The following is a 15,509-nucleotide window of genomic DNA, read 5'->3' on the forward strand; positions in this document are numbered from 1 at the left end:
AATATTCCAACAGTGGCCTAACCAATGTCCTGTACAGCTGCAACATGACCTCCCAACTCCTGTACTCAATACTCTGACCAATAAAAGAAAGCATACCAAATGCCTTCTTCACTATCCTATCTATCTGCAACTCCACTTTCAAGGAACTATGAAACTGCACTCCAAGGTCTCTTTGTTCAGCAACACTTCCTAGGACCTTACCATTAAGTGTATAAGTCCTGCTAAGATTTACTTTCCCAAAATGCAGCACCTTGCATTTATCTAAATTAAACTCAATCTGCCACTTCTCAGCCCATTTGCCCATCTGATCAAGATCCCATTGTAATCTGAGGTAACTTTCTTCACTGTCCACTTCACCTCCAATTTTGGTGTCATCTGCAAAGTTACTAACTGTACCTCTTATGCTCGCATCCAAATTATTTATGTAAATGACAAAAAGTAGTGGACCCAGCACCGATCCTTGTGGCACTCCACTACTCACAGGCCTCCAGTCTGAAAAACAACCCTCTACCACCACCTTTGAGCCAGTTCTGTATCCAAATGGCTAGTTGTCCCTGTATTCCGTGAGATCTAACCTTTCTAACCAGTCTCCCATGAGGAACCTTGTTGAACACCTTACTGAAGTCTATAAAGATCGCATCTACTGCTCTGCCCTCATCAATCCTCTTTGTTACCTCTTCAAAAAACTCAATCGAGTTTGTAAGACATGACTTCCCATGCACAAAGCCATGTTGACTACCGCTAATCAGTCCTTGCCTTTCCAAATACATGTACATCCTGTCCCTCAGGATTCCCTCCAACAACTTATCCACCACCGACGTCAGGCTCACTGGTCTATAGCTCCCTGGCTTGTCCTTACCACCCTTCTTAAACAGTGGCATCATGCTAGCCAACCTCCAGTCTTCCGGCACCTCATCAGTGACTATCGATGATACAAATATCTCAGTAAGAGGCCCAGCAGTTACTTCCTGAACTTCCCACAATGTTCCAGGGTACACCTGATCATGTCCTGGGAATTTATTCACCTTTATGCGTTTCCAAACATCCAGCACTCCTTCCTCTGTAATATGGACATTTTGCAAGGTGTCACCATCAATATCCCTACAGTCTATATCTTCCATATCCTTTTCAACAGTAAATACTGATGGAAATTACTCGTTTAGTATTTCCCCCATTTTCTGCAGCTCCACATTAAGGCCACCTTGCTGATCTTTGTGGGGCCCTATTCTCTCCCTAGTTACCCTTTTGTCCTTAATGTATTTGTAAAAACCCTTTGGATTCTCTTTAATTCTATTTGCCAAAGCTATCTTATGTCCCCTTTTTGCCCTCCTGATTTCCCTCTTAAGTATACTCCTACTTCCTTTATACTCTAAGGATTCACTCAATCTATCCTGTCTATACCTGACATATGTTTCCTTTTTCTTCTTAACCAAACCCTCAATTTCTCTAGTCATCCAGCATTCCCTACACCTACCAGCCTTTCCTTTCACCCTGACAGGAATATACTTTCTCTGAATTCTCGTTATCTCATTTCTGAAGGCTTCCCATTTTCCAGCCGTCCCTTTGCCTGTGAACATCTGTGCCCAGTCAGCTTTTGAAAGTTCTTGCCTAATACTGTCCAAATTAGCCTTTTTCCAATTTAGAACTTCAACTTTTAGATCTGGTCTATCCTTTTCCATCACTATTTTAAATCTAATGGATTTATGGTCACTGGCCCCAAAGTGCTCCCCCACTGACACCTCAGTCACCTGCCCTACCTTATTTCCCAAGAGTAGGTCAAGTTTTGCACCTTCTTTAGTCAGTACATCCACATACTGAATCAGAAAATTGTCTTGTACACAGTTAACAAATTCCTCTCCATCTAAACGCTCAACACAATGGCAGTCCCAGTCCATGTTTGGAAAGTTAAAATCCCCTACCATAACGACCCTATTATTTTTACAAATAGCTGAAATCTTCTTACAAGTTTGTTTCTGAATTTCCCTCTGACTATTAGGGGGTCTATAATACAATCCCAATAAGGTGATCATCCCTTTCTTATTTCTCAGCTCCAACCAAATAACTTCCCTGGATGTATTTCCAGGAATATCCTCCCTTAGCATAGCTGTCATGCTATCCCTTATCAAGAATGCCATTCCCTCTCCTTTCTTGCCTCCCTTTCTATCCTTCCTGAAGCATTTGTATCCTGGAACATTAAGCTGCCAGTCCTGCCCATCCCTGAGCCATGTTTCTGTAATTGCTGTGATATCCCAGTCCCATGTTCCTAACCATGCCCTGAGTTCATCTGCCTTCCCTGTTAGGCTCCTTGCATTGAAATAAATGCAGTTTAATTTATTAGTCCTACCTTGTCCCTGCCTGCCCTGACTGTTCAAATCTCTTCTGTTCCCAACTGTACCCATCTCAGATCGATCTCTTTCCTCACTATCTCCCTGGATCCCACCCCCCCCACCTTACTAGTTTAAATCCTCCCATGCAGCTCTAGCAAATCTCCCTGTCAGTATATTAGTCCCCTTCCAATTTAGGTGCAATCCGTTCTTCTTGTATAGGTCACTTCTATCCCAAAAGAGATTCCAATGATCCAAAAATGTGAATCCTTCTCCCATACACCAGCTCCTCAGCCACGCATTCATCTGCTCTATCCTCCTATTCCTGTCCTCACTAGCTTGTAGCACCAGGAGTAATCCAGATATTACTACTCTCGAGGACCTCCTTTTTAAATTCCTGCCTAACTCTCTGTAATCTCCCTTCAGACTCTCAATCTTTTCCCTTCCTATGTCGTTGGTTCCAATGTGGACAGTGACCTTTTGCTGGCCTCTCTCCCCCTTGAGAACATTCTGCACCCTCTCTGAGACACCCTTGATCCTGGCACCAGGGAAACAACAGACCATTCTGATTTTTTGCTGCTGGCCACAGAAACGTCTGTCTGTACCTTGGACTACAGAGTCCCCTAACACAATCGATCTCTTGGAAGCCGACATACCCCTCATTGCATTAGAGCCAGTCTCAATACCAGAAACTTGGCTGTTCGTGCTACATTCCCCGGAGAACCCATCACCCCCTACCTTTTCCAAAACAGCATAACTGTTGAAATGGGTAGAGCCACAGAACAGACCTGGACTAGGGGCGTACCTCTCTTACCTTTTCTGGAGTTAACCCATCCATGTGACTGTATCTGAGACTTTCCCCCCTTCCTATAACTGCCATCCATCAGATCCTGTTGCTGTTGCAAATTCCTCATCGCTGCTAACTGTCTCTCCAACCGATCCATTCCATCTGATAAGATTCGCAACCAACAGCATTTATTACAGATATAATCCGCATTAACCCTTAAACTCTCTTTAAACTCCCACATCTGACAAGAAGTACATATCACTGTACTAAAGGCCATTTTTGCTCCTTCAAAATCTACAGACCCAGAAAATAACACCGCCTTGTTCCTCTACAAAACACTGCCCCAGGTTAGATTCATAGATACAGCTTATATTTTAAGTTTAATCAAGCGACATATCTCAAAAAAACATACAATCAAGAAAGAACCCACTCTACTCACTACTGCAGAATTTCTGTAGGCCACTTAGAACAATTACCTTATCTGACACTGTGCTGTGAACTTCGCCCAAACAATTTCTCCAAGATCAGTTGTGAATTTCACTGTTTGTTAATTTTCCCAGAAGCACTCTGATGTCCAGCAATTCAAACAGCAAAGGCAGTAACTGTGCAGGTTCACTCTGGTGTCAGTTACTTTCTCTCTCTCTCTCTCTCTCTCCTGCAATGACCTCACCAGTTGCTTCCTTTGTCTGCTCTTCTCCCTTTTAAAACTGCTGTTGTTTTTACTTTTTTTCTCCAAAGTTCCAAAACAATGCAACAGCATATAAAACAGTAAGTGCTGCTCCTGGAATTCGAGGAAATCACCTCCAGCACCTAAAATACCTCAAAAAAGGAGCAGCTGTTACAGCCAGAAATTCTTCCTGTCCTCCATCTTGGATTACCCAGAATTCCCCCCTTAAGTACCTCGGTCCAAATCTTAGATACAAAAGAGAAATAAAAGGAAAAGTTGTAGCATTACTGACAGTGTCAAAAAAAATTAGAAATAAGGTAGTTATAACACAGTTTAAGGATTTACATTGCAGTCCGGGAAAAAATTTCAAATAGCAGCCGCTCAGCACATGGTCTGACCACCAGCACCAGGCACCAGTCCAACAACTGTCCCATTTTGCTCCAGCCTCCAATCCACTCCTCATCAGCAATCAGCTGCAACAAGTAAGTGGCACTGTTCTGGGACCCACTTCCCTTGTCCTGCTCTGGTACTCGTATTTGCTCTCCCACCATTCCAGGACTCACGATTCCCCTCCACACATTCCAGTACTAGGATTTCCTCTCATGCCGCTCTAGGACTGCTGAAAAGAGAGAAAAAAAGTAGAAAAGAAACAAAGAGCAGAGGGTCTCCAGTTGGAGAATCCTACAGTACTACCATCTTGTAATGGAGTGTGTAAAACCTGAGAAATGTGATTCAATCCTGCATATCTATTTCCACACCCAGGAGTGTCATTCCTGATCGGTTCAAGAAAATCACAAAGATGAGAATTTGAAAGGGAGAATTGCACTACCAACTAGATTGCAATCTCCTGTGAGTTATCTCAGACTGTGAACATGATAAGAGAAAAGAGAGCAATCTAGGTGAGAGACATGTTTCATGAATACACAAGAACTGGACTTAAAAGCCAATTTGGACCCTGGTCTTGCATGGGATGGCATATGCTGTGAGGGTCACAGCTGAGAAAACCCTTAGTTATCCCTGCGCTGCAGGTAAAATTAAATAAAGTCTTTCTCCCTTTGCTGGAAGACAGAAAGCAAATAAAACCATAGTCAAAAGAAACAGGACAAAGGATTTTCAACTAACCTATCAAGCTAAGCATCTCAAAATCATTGGCTCACCTGGGGATTGGTTATAACACTAGTCATAGTAAATTTGTAGTCAACCTTTCCCAAAATGCAGGTTCACTTTTACTAACCAAATCGAACATAAGAACATAAGAACCCAGAGCAGAGGTAGGCAATCTGGCCCTATGAGCCTGCTCCACCACTCAATGTCACCATGACTGATCTTTTTGTTGTCTCAGCTTCACTTACCCGCCCTCTCACCGTATCCCTTAATTACTTTAATGTTCAAAAAAAACCTATCTTAGCCTTAAAAACATTTACTGAAGTAGCATTAACTACTTCATGGGCAGGGAATTCCATAGATTTACAACTCTCTGGGTGAAGAAGTTCCTTCTCAATTTGGCCCTAAATGTGAGGCTATGCCCCTTTGCTCTGGTTTTACCTGCTCGTGGAAACACCTTCCCTACTTCTATCATATCTATTCTCTTCATAATTTTATAGGTTACTATAAGATGGCCTCACATTCTTCTAAATTCCAATGAATATAATCCCAGTCTATTCAGTCTCTCCTTATAAACCAGCCCCTTCAACCCCCTCGACCTAGTGAACCTCCTCTGCACTGCCTCTAGTGCCAATACATCCTTTCTCAAACAAGGAGACTAGAACTGCATGCAGTACTCCAGATGTGGCCTCACCAGCACCCTATACTGCTGCAGCATAACCTCCCAGCTTTTAAACTCAATCCTTTTATCAATGAAGGACAACATTCCATTTGCCTTCCTAATTACCTGTTGCACCTGCAGGCCATCCTTCTGTGATTCATGCACAAGGACACCCAGGTCCCTCTGCATAGCAGCATGCTGCAACTTTTTACCATTCAAGTAATCATCCTTTTTACTGTTATTCCTACCAAAATGGATGACTTCATATTTATTAACATTATGTTCCATCTGCCAGACCTTTACCACTCACTTTAGGTATCTATGTTCCGCTGCAAAGTTTCACAGTCCTCTGCACACTTTGCTCTGCCACTCATCTTAGTGTCATCTGCAAACTTTGACACACAACACATGGTCCCCAACTATGTAAATTGTGAATAATTGTGGTCCCAACACTGATCCCTGAGGTACACCATTAGTCACTGATTGTCAACCAATTAGTACTCATTTATCCCCACTCTTTGCTTCCTGTTAGTGAACCAATCCTCTATCCATGCTAATACTTTAGCTATAACCATGCATCTTTATCTTATGCAGCAGCCTTTTGTGCAGCACCTTGTCGAAGGCCTTTTGGAAATCTAGGTACACCACATCTATTGGATCCCCATTGTCTACTGTGTTTGTAATGTCTTCATAGAACTCCAAAAGATTAGTTTGCAGATGACACAAATGTCCAGCTTTTCATTTTGTCCATCCACATTCACCACATTTTAATGTGGTCTCTTGCGGTAAACTTAATGTTATTTGATCAACTTATCTGTAACTTTTTTCGCTTCCGTCCTAGCACTTTGCCATATAAGATATTCTCCCACTAAGGCCAAAGTAGAACTTTGTGTGGTACAATTTATTTTCAAAAATTTATTAAAAGAAAAAAATATACTTAACAGCATTAAGTTGATAACTCTTTCTTACATTTGATTTGGGACAATTCTCTTTTCATGCAGTCACTCAGTTCACTAAGAGTTCATTCTGTCTGGAGCTAATCAAACTTTATCTGATCATAATTACTTTCACCTACACAGAGACTACAGTGACTGATTAGTCACTTTAAACCAGACTTCCAGCGTTTTAAATACAACCCAATCTATTAATTTCGCTCAAATAAAGGCAAAATACTGCAGGTGCTGGAAATTTGAATAAAGTATAGAGATTGCTGGAGGAATTCAGCTGGTCTGGTGAGGGAGAAATAGAGTTACCGTTTCGAATCCAGTATGATTCATTTTCAACTCTTGACATATCTAAGGTGCCACATCAAAAGATATTGCGGAAAATGAAATCTCGTGGTATGGGGGCAATATAGTAGCATTGCTAAAGGATTGGTTGCCTGACAGGAAGCAGGGAGCAGGAATATGTGAGTCGTTTCAGGCTGGCAGGATGTCACAAATGGTGCACCATAGGGATTACTCTATAATTTAGATAAATGATTTGTATGAACGAATCAAAGGAATGGCCCTGAAATTTACTGAAGACACGAAGATAGGTAGGAAAGTGTAAAGACATCCAGTTTAAGTCTCAGGGACAAAAATAGAGATGTTTTGGGAACAGTTCTGAAGAAAGGTCACTGGACCCAAAATATTAATTCTGGGTTCTCTCCACAGACCTGCTGAGCTTTTCCAGCATATTCTGTTTTTGTTTCTGATTTCCAGCATCTGCAGTACTTCCTGTTTTAAATTAGGTCTCAGAGAGACTGATTAGTATACTTTTTAAGTTTACAGAAATCTGAAATTCTCTTCACACCAAGAAAGTGAGGACGCTGAGGTTGAATTGAAAAGTTGATTGTTGGTTTCTGGTTGGTATGGATATTCTGAGTGGGGGAATGAAAGTGTGTGAATGTAGTTGAGATACAGAATAGACACGAATGTATTGAATGGTCTGACAGGTTTTATGAGTACAATGAATTACAAACAGATTATGAGATTAAATGAACAATGTCTGTTCACATTCTCAGTATTTAATATTTTTAACCAAGCAACATCAGCAATGAGATATTTATTCAATGTAATTGTAATTATACATTGGCTTTAAGATATATATTTTGTCCTGTTTTTGTTTGAACAGAGGTTTTAAAACAGAGGCGCAGAACTGTTTATTTGAATCCAATAAAGTAAACAACTTGTAAGGCTTTTTAAATGTTGAAACAATAGAAGCAGCCTGAAAGGGTGGGGTCAAACTCCCACAGAACCAGGATTTTTAGTTTTGGTTTCTCAGTAGCAGCAGTTTATGAGATCTTGAAGCTGGGTTTGGAAGCTGCAGGTACACCTCTCCCTCCAATCTCTCTCTCAGAGTATTCTCTTGATATTTTTCCTCCTGGACTGGAGAATTGCCTCTGAGACAATTTATTTTACTGAATTTGCCTTTTGCCAATTATGTGTTTATGTAATGTTATTATATTGGAATAATTACTGTTTAGTAGCTAAATAATCCATTATTCTGTTAAGTTTTCCAATAAAGTTGTTATTCCAATTTCTTTTTTCTTTTGTTGTATTTTAACTATAGTATTTGAATAAAGTGTGTTTTGCTTAATGTTGAGTATTTTGACCAATTGAATTGCTTCTGGAATGCAACATCTAACACCTTTAAACTAAGAAGCAGTTAGGGTCTAGACTATCTTCTTAATATATTCTGACAGGGTTTGTTCTGGTCCACAACATAATTGATAGTGAGACTAACAGACCAACAAATCATTAGCATGGGAGGTTTCAACAAATTTGCCAACTTCAGCCATTACACCCACTTCAACCCAATCTCCGAAAGGAGACAACACATTACTGCAAATTCCCATGACCATCTCTTGACTGAGTCTACTCCATTTGCTGCAGACATTACTGCTGAAATCAGGAGGGTCACATCTTTGAAGGTCTCTACCTCATCATCTGCACTTGTCCCTCTGCAACTCTCAAATATCTTGCCCACTCCTAGCTCCTTTTGCAGCTCCCTCACTGTCAGTCTGACTGCTGGCTCTTCTGGCAACATCCTTTTCTTGAAAGCAGCAGAAAAGCCTTTATCGCACCTCGGTACATCCTGCCCCTCTGACCACACACGGTTGTTTAGACAGGGGTCAGTATTTGGGCTTGGTGAGGAGGTGCAGCAAAGGGCAGTCCAGGCTACCCCAGGCACAATCACCTTGTTATTCACCTTGATGGTGGTGGAATTGGCTGATCCCGTCACTACGTAGGCCGAGCGGCCGGATTTGTGGCAAATCTTTGCCAACTCGAGGACAACATCTTCTGCCTCCTTCGCCCAGTTCACATTGGCTTTGTGCTCCTGTGGGACTGCATTGGTGAGGGTGCAGGTGGCTGTAGCACTGTCATTCCTATTAAAGGAATAGGGATATAGATGACCTCGATCATACCCTGAGCCACGGTAATCTGCATCCACCGCCTGATGGTCACTGGAGGTATTGTTGCTGCTGGTCATTTCAGGTGAGGCATGTGGATCATCGATCTAAAACCAGCAACAAATAACACATAGAGTTATAGAGTCATACAGCATGGAAACAGACCTTTCAGTCCAATTTGTCCATGCCAACCAGCTATCCTAAATTAATCCAGTCTCGTTTGTTAGCATTTGGCCTATAGGATTCACTGGATCTCTGCTATTTATACATGTTTCTTTAGCCATCCAGCATTTCCTACATCTACTAACCTTGCCCCTTGGAATCTCTCAGGAACATACTGTCTCTGGACTCTCATTATCTCATTTTTGAAGGCTTCCCATTTTCCAGCCATCCTGTTAACATTCGCTCCCAATCAACTTTTGAAAATTCTTGCCTAATACATCAAAATTGGCCTTCCTCCATTTTAGAACCTTAATTTTTAGATTGGTCTATCCTTTTTCATCACTTTTTTAAAAAAACTAATAGAATTATGGTCACTGGTCCCAAAATGCTTCCCCACTAATGCCTCAGTCATCTGCCCTGCCTTATTTCCCAAGAATAGGTCAAGTTTTGCACCTTCTGTAGTAGGTACATACTAGACCAGAAATATTTCTTTTATACACTTATCAAATTCCTCTGCATTCAAGCCCTTAACACTATGGCAATCCTAACCTATGTTTAGAAAGTTACAACCCCTACCATAACCACTCTATTAAATTGTCCGAATTTTAATTAAAAAACGAGAGAAATCTCACTCGCACTAACAAACAGACCCCCCTTCTTAGGTCATATTGATATTCTCAGCACCAGAATGAAATTACTCATCCCCACAAAATAAATTGTGGTTACAATGGGCGTGCATTTCTTATTTAAAGATGCTTTCACCAAGTCTCATGAGAGAAATGACAAGACTTTATTCAAAGAAGTCGGGTTTAAGAATTGCCTTGAAGAAGGAGATAAAGGCCAAGAGGTTTTGAGGAAAATTCTAAGTCCTTCTAAACCTGGTTATGTTACTTACTATTTGGTTTTTCCAAATATTGAAGTCATTTCCAAAGTTGACTATTTTCAAGGCATTCACCTTGTGATCCCCTTGTGAACTCTGACGAAGGGTCATCTAGACTCAAAACGTTAGCTCACTCTCTCTCCTTGGACTCTGCCTAACCTGTTGTGATATCCAGCATTTTTCATTTTCAGTACAATTTCCAGTATCTTCAGTAATTTACTCCCCTTGTGGTCAGTATATATTTTATTTTTAAAAGTTACTGTATTTAGAGAACATTGGCAGTCCATCAAACTTCAGCTGATTGAGTTTGATTTTAGATTAGATTACTTACAGTGTCGAAACAGGCCCTTCGGCCCAACAAGTCCACACCGACCCGCCGAAGCGCAACCCACCCATACCCCTACATCTACCCCTTACCTAACACTACGGGCAATTTAGCATGGCCAATTCACCTGACCTGCACATCTTTGGACTGTGGGAGGAAACCGGAGCACCCGGAGGAAACCCACGCAGACACGGGGAGAACGTGCAAACTCCACACAGACAGTGACTGGGAATGAGCCACTTAGGACTGAGATGAGGAGAAATTTCTTCACCCAGAGAGTGGCAAGCCTATGGAATTCGCAACCACAGAAAGTAGTCAAAGCCAAAACATTGTATGATTTCAAGAAGGAGTTGGATATAGCACTCTGGGGCTAAAAGGATCAAGGGATAAAGAGGATAGATAGAAAAAGGCTATTGAGTTGTATCATCAGCCCACGTTCATACTAAATGCTGGAGCAAGCTCAAAGGGCCAAATGGCCTACTCCTGCTCCTACTTTCTATATTTCTATGTTTCTAACTCAAGAAAGTGAATTGAAGGAGGGTGCAGAGGGGCAGTGAGTGGATGGCCGATCTATGACTCAGATTAACACCAATCTCAAAGGGAATGGGTTTAATTCTCACCTCCTCACCTTGCCCCTTAGCTCCATGCAAAGAAATGCCCTCAAGCTATGTAACCATTGTTTTTTTCTCTCTCTCTCTCTCTCTCTCTCTCTCTCTCTAATACAAAGAGCTGCCTATAAGCATGGAGGATAGCTAATGAACTATCCAGAAGGAGAATGGAGGCTGACTTTATGAGTAATTGAGACCACTCAAACCTTCACTGCTATCGTGTCTGTGGTATCTTGCTTTTTAATTTCAAATATCTGGAGACTATTGTGAGAAACAAAGCTCACACACTTCAATAATTGCAGTCCGAGACAAAATCTGAATCAGCAGTGTCCTTTATTTTTACACTTGCAAGAGGGTGAGATGTCCAGTGCCTATAAGGCAGAGGACATACACACACCAAATTCAATTCATACACAATATTTATATAGGTTGGTTTATTTTGTTTTACACTGCTCCTCCCCTGCTTACATCTTCCACTTCCCTAAGACCGGCCCCCATTACCCCTGTTTATCTCTTGCCTTATCCGGCCTTGTCTGTGACAAAATGCTTATTTCTGGCCTCACAAGGCCGTTTGACCTCATCCCGCTATAGGTCATTGTTAGGCATATTCTTTTTTCATCATTATCTACCCCCTTCATCTGTGCCTTTCCCGAGGCCGTTCTGATCCCTATGACCCTTTTAATTGGGGTTTGTTCCTCTGTCTCTGTAAAAGTGGGAAACAGATGTTTATACCGACTGTTTGTACAGGCGTATCTAGCTTAACTTCATCCCCTCACAACATTTTATCTATTTGCCCATAATGTCTACCATTGTTTTGCTGTCACGTTTCATTCTGACATACAAATTTAGCTAATACAAAAACAATTATATATTTCTTCCACATCGTTTCCATTCTTGTTGACTCAGCTCTTGGCTAAAACAATTACACACTGGTGTGAGCTCATTTACTTTGTAAAATGGAATTTCAGAAGTAACATTATTTCTCCCACATCCCACACTATGAAGAGCACTGTATAAATTACATTCTTTTACTCAGTCCTTATTATATTTGAAGTAAGTCACCAGCAAGGAAGCTAGGGAGATGAATGAACTCTTGACTTGGCTTCTCAACGTCAGCAAAGTCAAGGCTGGATTTGTGATTTCCCAATTCCAATGTAGCCTCTCAACATCGAGAAATCTCACCGAGTTCTGTGATAAATGATGTTCGTTAGAATTCGGGCTCTCTGTGGTACACAGTAAACAGTTTAGCAACTAATGCTTACCTGTGGCTCATAAAACCATGGCCTGGGTCTCTTTTCCTTCGTAACCCCCATGGTGCAGGGATACCTGTACGCCGAGTAGATGGGGTTTCTCAACTCGGTGCGGTACAAGGTTACAAAGTGGTAATGGTTCTTGTACCTCTGGCAGATTTTGACGCGGTTCTGAGTGTCGAAACCCTGTGGTGGCACCTTTCCCTGAAAGAACCAGGCACATTGGCTGAAATCCTGGATCACCTCCCCTTGCACTGCCCCAGGAACCAGCAGTGGTAACAGCAGGAAGAACGGCAGCCTCCCTGTCCCCATGTCCAACCTCTGCAGATTGCTATTCCTCTCCTGGTTCAATAGCCTGCAATCAGCTGATTGAATCCTCTTTCTCCTGTTCTAGTTTTGCTGATTTTTACAATCAGACTCTCAGTCTGAAAATCTCAATTTTGAAGGTGTCTTCAGAGCAATGTCCAATGGAATTGAGATTTTGTGTTCCTCAGACTACTCCTCTCTCCCCTTTTAACTGGAGAGATGTTGGTTTCTGTTTCTGCTTCTGTAATTTCACCTCATATTTCCTTGTAATAATCTGCAGACTCTGATGAAAATTGTTAACCCTGTGATGGAGTTATATTCCCCTTTCACTGTGAATCATATACAACCAGGGTTACTGTACTCTTGAGTATCAGTGCAGAGGTGATTTATAGTTAGTTTCATCTTCTCCAAGGCTACATTAAAGACCATTAAACAACAGATCAATCTATTTAAAGAATTATTGCTGGTTCGGTGGGTAACATCCTCCTCACCAAGTCACCAGGTCATGGGTTCAAGTCCCACTCTAGAGGCTTGAGTATCTGAAGCAAGCTGACACTGAGGGAGTGCTGCACTGTCCAGGGTGCTGTCTTTCAGATCAGAGGTTAAACTGAGGCCCCTGTGCCCCTCCCAGGTGTGTGTAAAAGATCCTATGGTACTATTCAAAGACCGGAGGTAACATTCTCTCTGGTGTCATGGCGAATATTTATCCCTCAATCAATATTGAAGCACAAATTAACTGAGAATTAATCTCTGGTCGTGGGAGCTTGCTCTGCATAAATCCTATTCTGCCCTTCCAACATCACAACCCTGACTCATTGTGAAAAGATTTGAGACATCTTGATGGCATGATAGGTGCTTACAAATGTAAGTTCTTGATATTTACCTCTACTCATGCCAATTATTTCAGCTAGAGTTTTGCTCAGTTAAACATGGTTAAGGTAGCATCGGGCCAGTGTTGGAGAGCACAGGGGCTGCATTGAGGGGTACACCACTGTACAACTGGCCATTGGATGTACAGAGCAAGTTCATAGCAAGTAATGTCTGCTCTGTGCTGCCCCCATCACTTCACTCACACACATCACAAGACACTTTCAGACTGACATCCGCTGGCCCGAAGTTAGACCTCATTCCACCTTCTTTTGATTAAGGTCTCTCCTTGAAAACAGACCCTCAGACACTGGATTAGTCATTGTTTCTCTTGCTGAATATTATCCACAGCTTGCCAATCATTAAGACTGGCAGTTGAAAATGCTGGTTACTTACTAACTAGTGCAGACTTCCTGAGTTTTCTCTAATGTGTAAGGTCAGGAGGGTAACTGATAAGTAATCAATTTTTTGTCATAATTTCCTTTTGATAAGTCGAATAGCACAACAAGATTAAGACATAATTGGCAAAATTGATAAAATCGCATTCTATTTTCAGCTAGCAAGCCCAGGAGGTATATAGGGAATGGACTCATACTGAGGATTCATTCTTCAGAAAGTCAAACAATGAAGGGTAGTGTTAAAGTCCATATTTACTTAGTTTTTTATTGGTATTCATAGAGTAAACACTACGCACACAGAACAAAGAACAGTATTGCACAGTAACATGCCCTGCAGCTCATCAAGGTTGCACCAACACATGACACCTTTTTAACATAAAAGCCTTTAGCCTCTACTAAGACAGGCACAACACAGTTTCAGTAAATGTGCTCAAGTGAAACTCCAATTAATCTTTACCACCCCCATATAATTAAACACAGTTATTACAGTTCTTGCAATGTTAATGTTTTGAAATCAATAGAGAAAGTAACTTGGGAAATCCAAGATTTGGACGGTTAACAGAGTCCAAGATGGCGGCAGAGTAGGATGCTCTGGCCGCAGTTCCTCTGCTTCATCAGTTCCTTTTCCAATTCCTTGCTTTTTTCTTTTCTTTCCTGCAGTTTTTCTTTCCCCTCCTCTCCACCTTTTAACTTCTTAACTTTATCAGGAGGGAATGGAGGAAGGTGGCAAGTCCAAGCCCAGGCTGGCCTGGGAGATGTGTTGTGGAGATGAGTGGCTAGCCAGAGCATGGAGCGGTAGGCAAGTTCGTCCAAGTCCAGCCGTTGCAGGAGATGAGTCCCTGAGGTGAGTCGTGGGCCAGAGCATGGAGCGGGAGAGTCAGTCCGAGCCCAGGCCAGCCTGGGAGATGGGTCCCAGAGGTGAGGCGTGGGCCAGAGCATGGAGCGGGAGTCAGTCTGAGCCCAGGCCAGCCTGGGAGATGCGTCCCAGAGGTGAGTCGTGGGCCAGAGTACAGAGCGGGAGTCAGTCTGAGCCCAGGCCAGCCTGGGAGATGCGTCCCAGAGGTGAGTCGTGGGCCAGAGTACGGAGCGGGAGGCAGTCCGAGCCCAGGCCAGCCTGGGAGATGGGTCCTAAAGGCAAGCCGCGCCCACAGCATGGAGTGTGGAGACAGCGAGGCCTCATGTTCTGAAGCCCAGTGGGCACAGGCTTGGTCTAGAAGGACTATAATTTGAGCTCTTCTTAAAAATTTGTATTCCTTTGCTAGATGTTTTTTTACTGTTTCAATTCTGTAACAAACATTTGAAGTATCTATACCCTCTACCTAACTTGGTGTCAAAGTAGCAACATTACAAGCTTTTAACTGCACGCATTCAGGTGCACATGACTATAAAGGTTATTCCATTCAATTCAATCCAACTGAGGATATTTATAATTGGCTTCAAATGTGATAGAGTCAGTTTCAGTAAACCAGTGTTCTACCAGGAACAGGAACCTGGTTATTTTCTCATGATTGAATCTTAGAAGAAAACAATTTTGGGAAGTCACGATGCGACTGTACAGGACATTGATTAAGCCACTGTTGGAATATTGTGTGCAATTCTGGTCTCCTTGCTTTTGCAAGATGTTGTGACATTTGAAAGGTGTCACAAAGCTAGTCCCTTTTGTTTCTAAGAGCTGTTCCTTGACTCAAGGATACTTTGTCCTTGATTTTTTTTCAGAGGGGCAATAAACCAGAGCTCCGATCGGTCTGATTTTACACAGAAGTGAAAAGGATTTTG

At 42.1% G+C, this 15,509-nt stretch overlaps 1 protein-coding gene across 1 annotated transcript; it reads right to left on the reverse strand.

Annotated features, from left to right (window-relative positions):
* Window positions 1–7,549: 7,549 nt before the first annotated feature.
* On the reverse strand, window positions 7,550–12,652 carry LOC140482759 (endonuclease domain-containing 1 protein-like). The gene is made up of 2 exons (XM_072580348.1): window positions 12,175–12,652; window positions 7,550–9,044 (listed from the first exon to the last, which is right to left on the reverse strand). The coding sequence occupies exons 1-2, from the start codon at window positions 12,472–12,474 to the stop codon at window positions 8,325–8,327; spliced, it is 1,020 nt and encodes a 339-aa protein (XP_072436449.1). The 5' UTR covers window positions 12,475–12,652; the 3' UTR covers window positions 7,550–8,324.
* Window positions 12,653–15,509: the final 2,857 nt, after the last annotated feature.

The sequence above is a fragment of the Chiloscyllium punctatum genome, chromosome 11 (assembly GCF_047496795.1).
Source record: "Chiloscyllium punctatum isolate Juve2018m chromosome 11, sChiPun1.3, whole genome shotgun sequence".
Lineage (NCBI taxonomy): Eukaryota > Metazoa > Chordata > Chondrichthyes > Orectolobiformes > Hemiscylliidae > Chiloscyllium > Chiloscyllium punctatum.

Coding starts and splice junctions, on each gene's coding strand:
- LOC140482759 (XM_072580348.1), bottom strand. CDS start 12,474: ATGGGGACAGGGAGGCTGCCGTTCTTCCTGCTGTTACCACTGCTGGTT. Junction 9,045..12,174: donor CATGGTTTTATGAGCCACAG/GTAAGCATTAGT, acceptor TGCTGGTTTTAG/ATCGATGATCCACATGCCTC.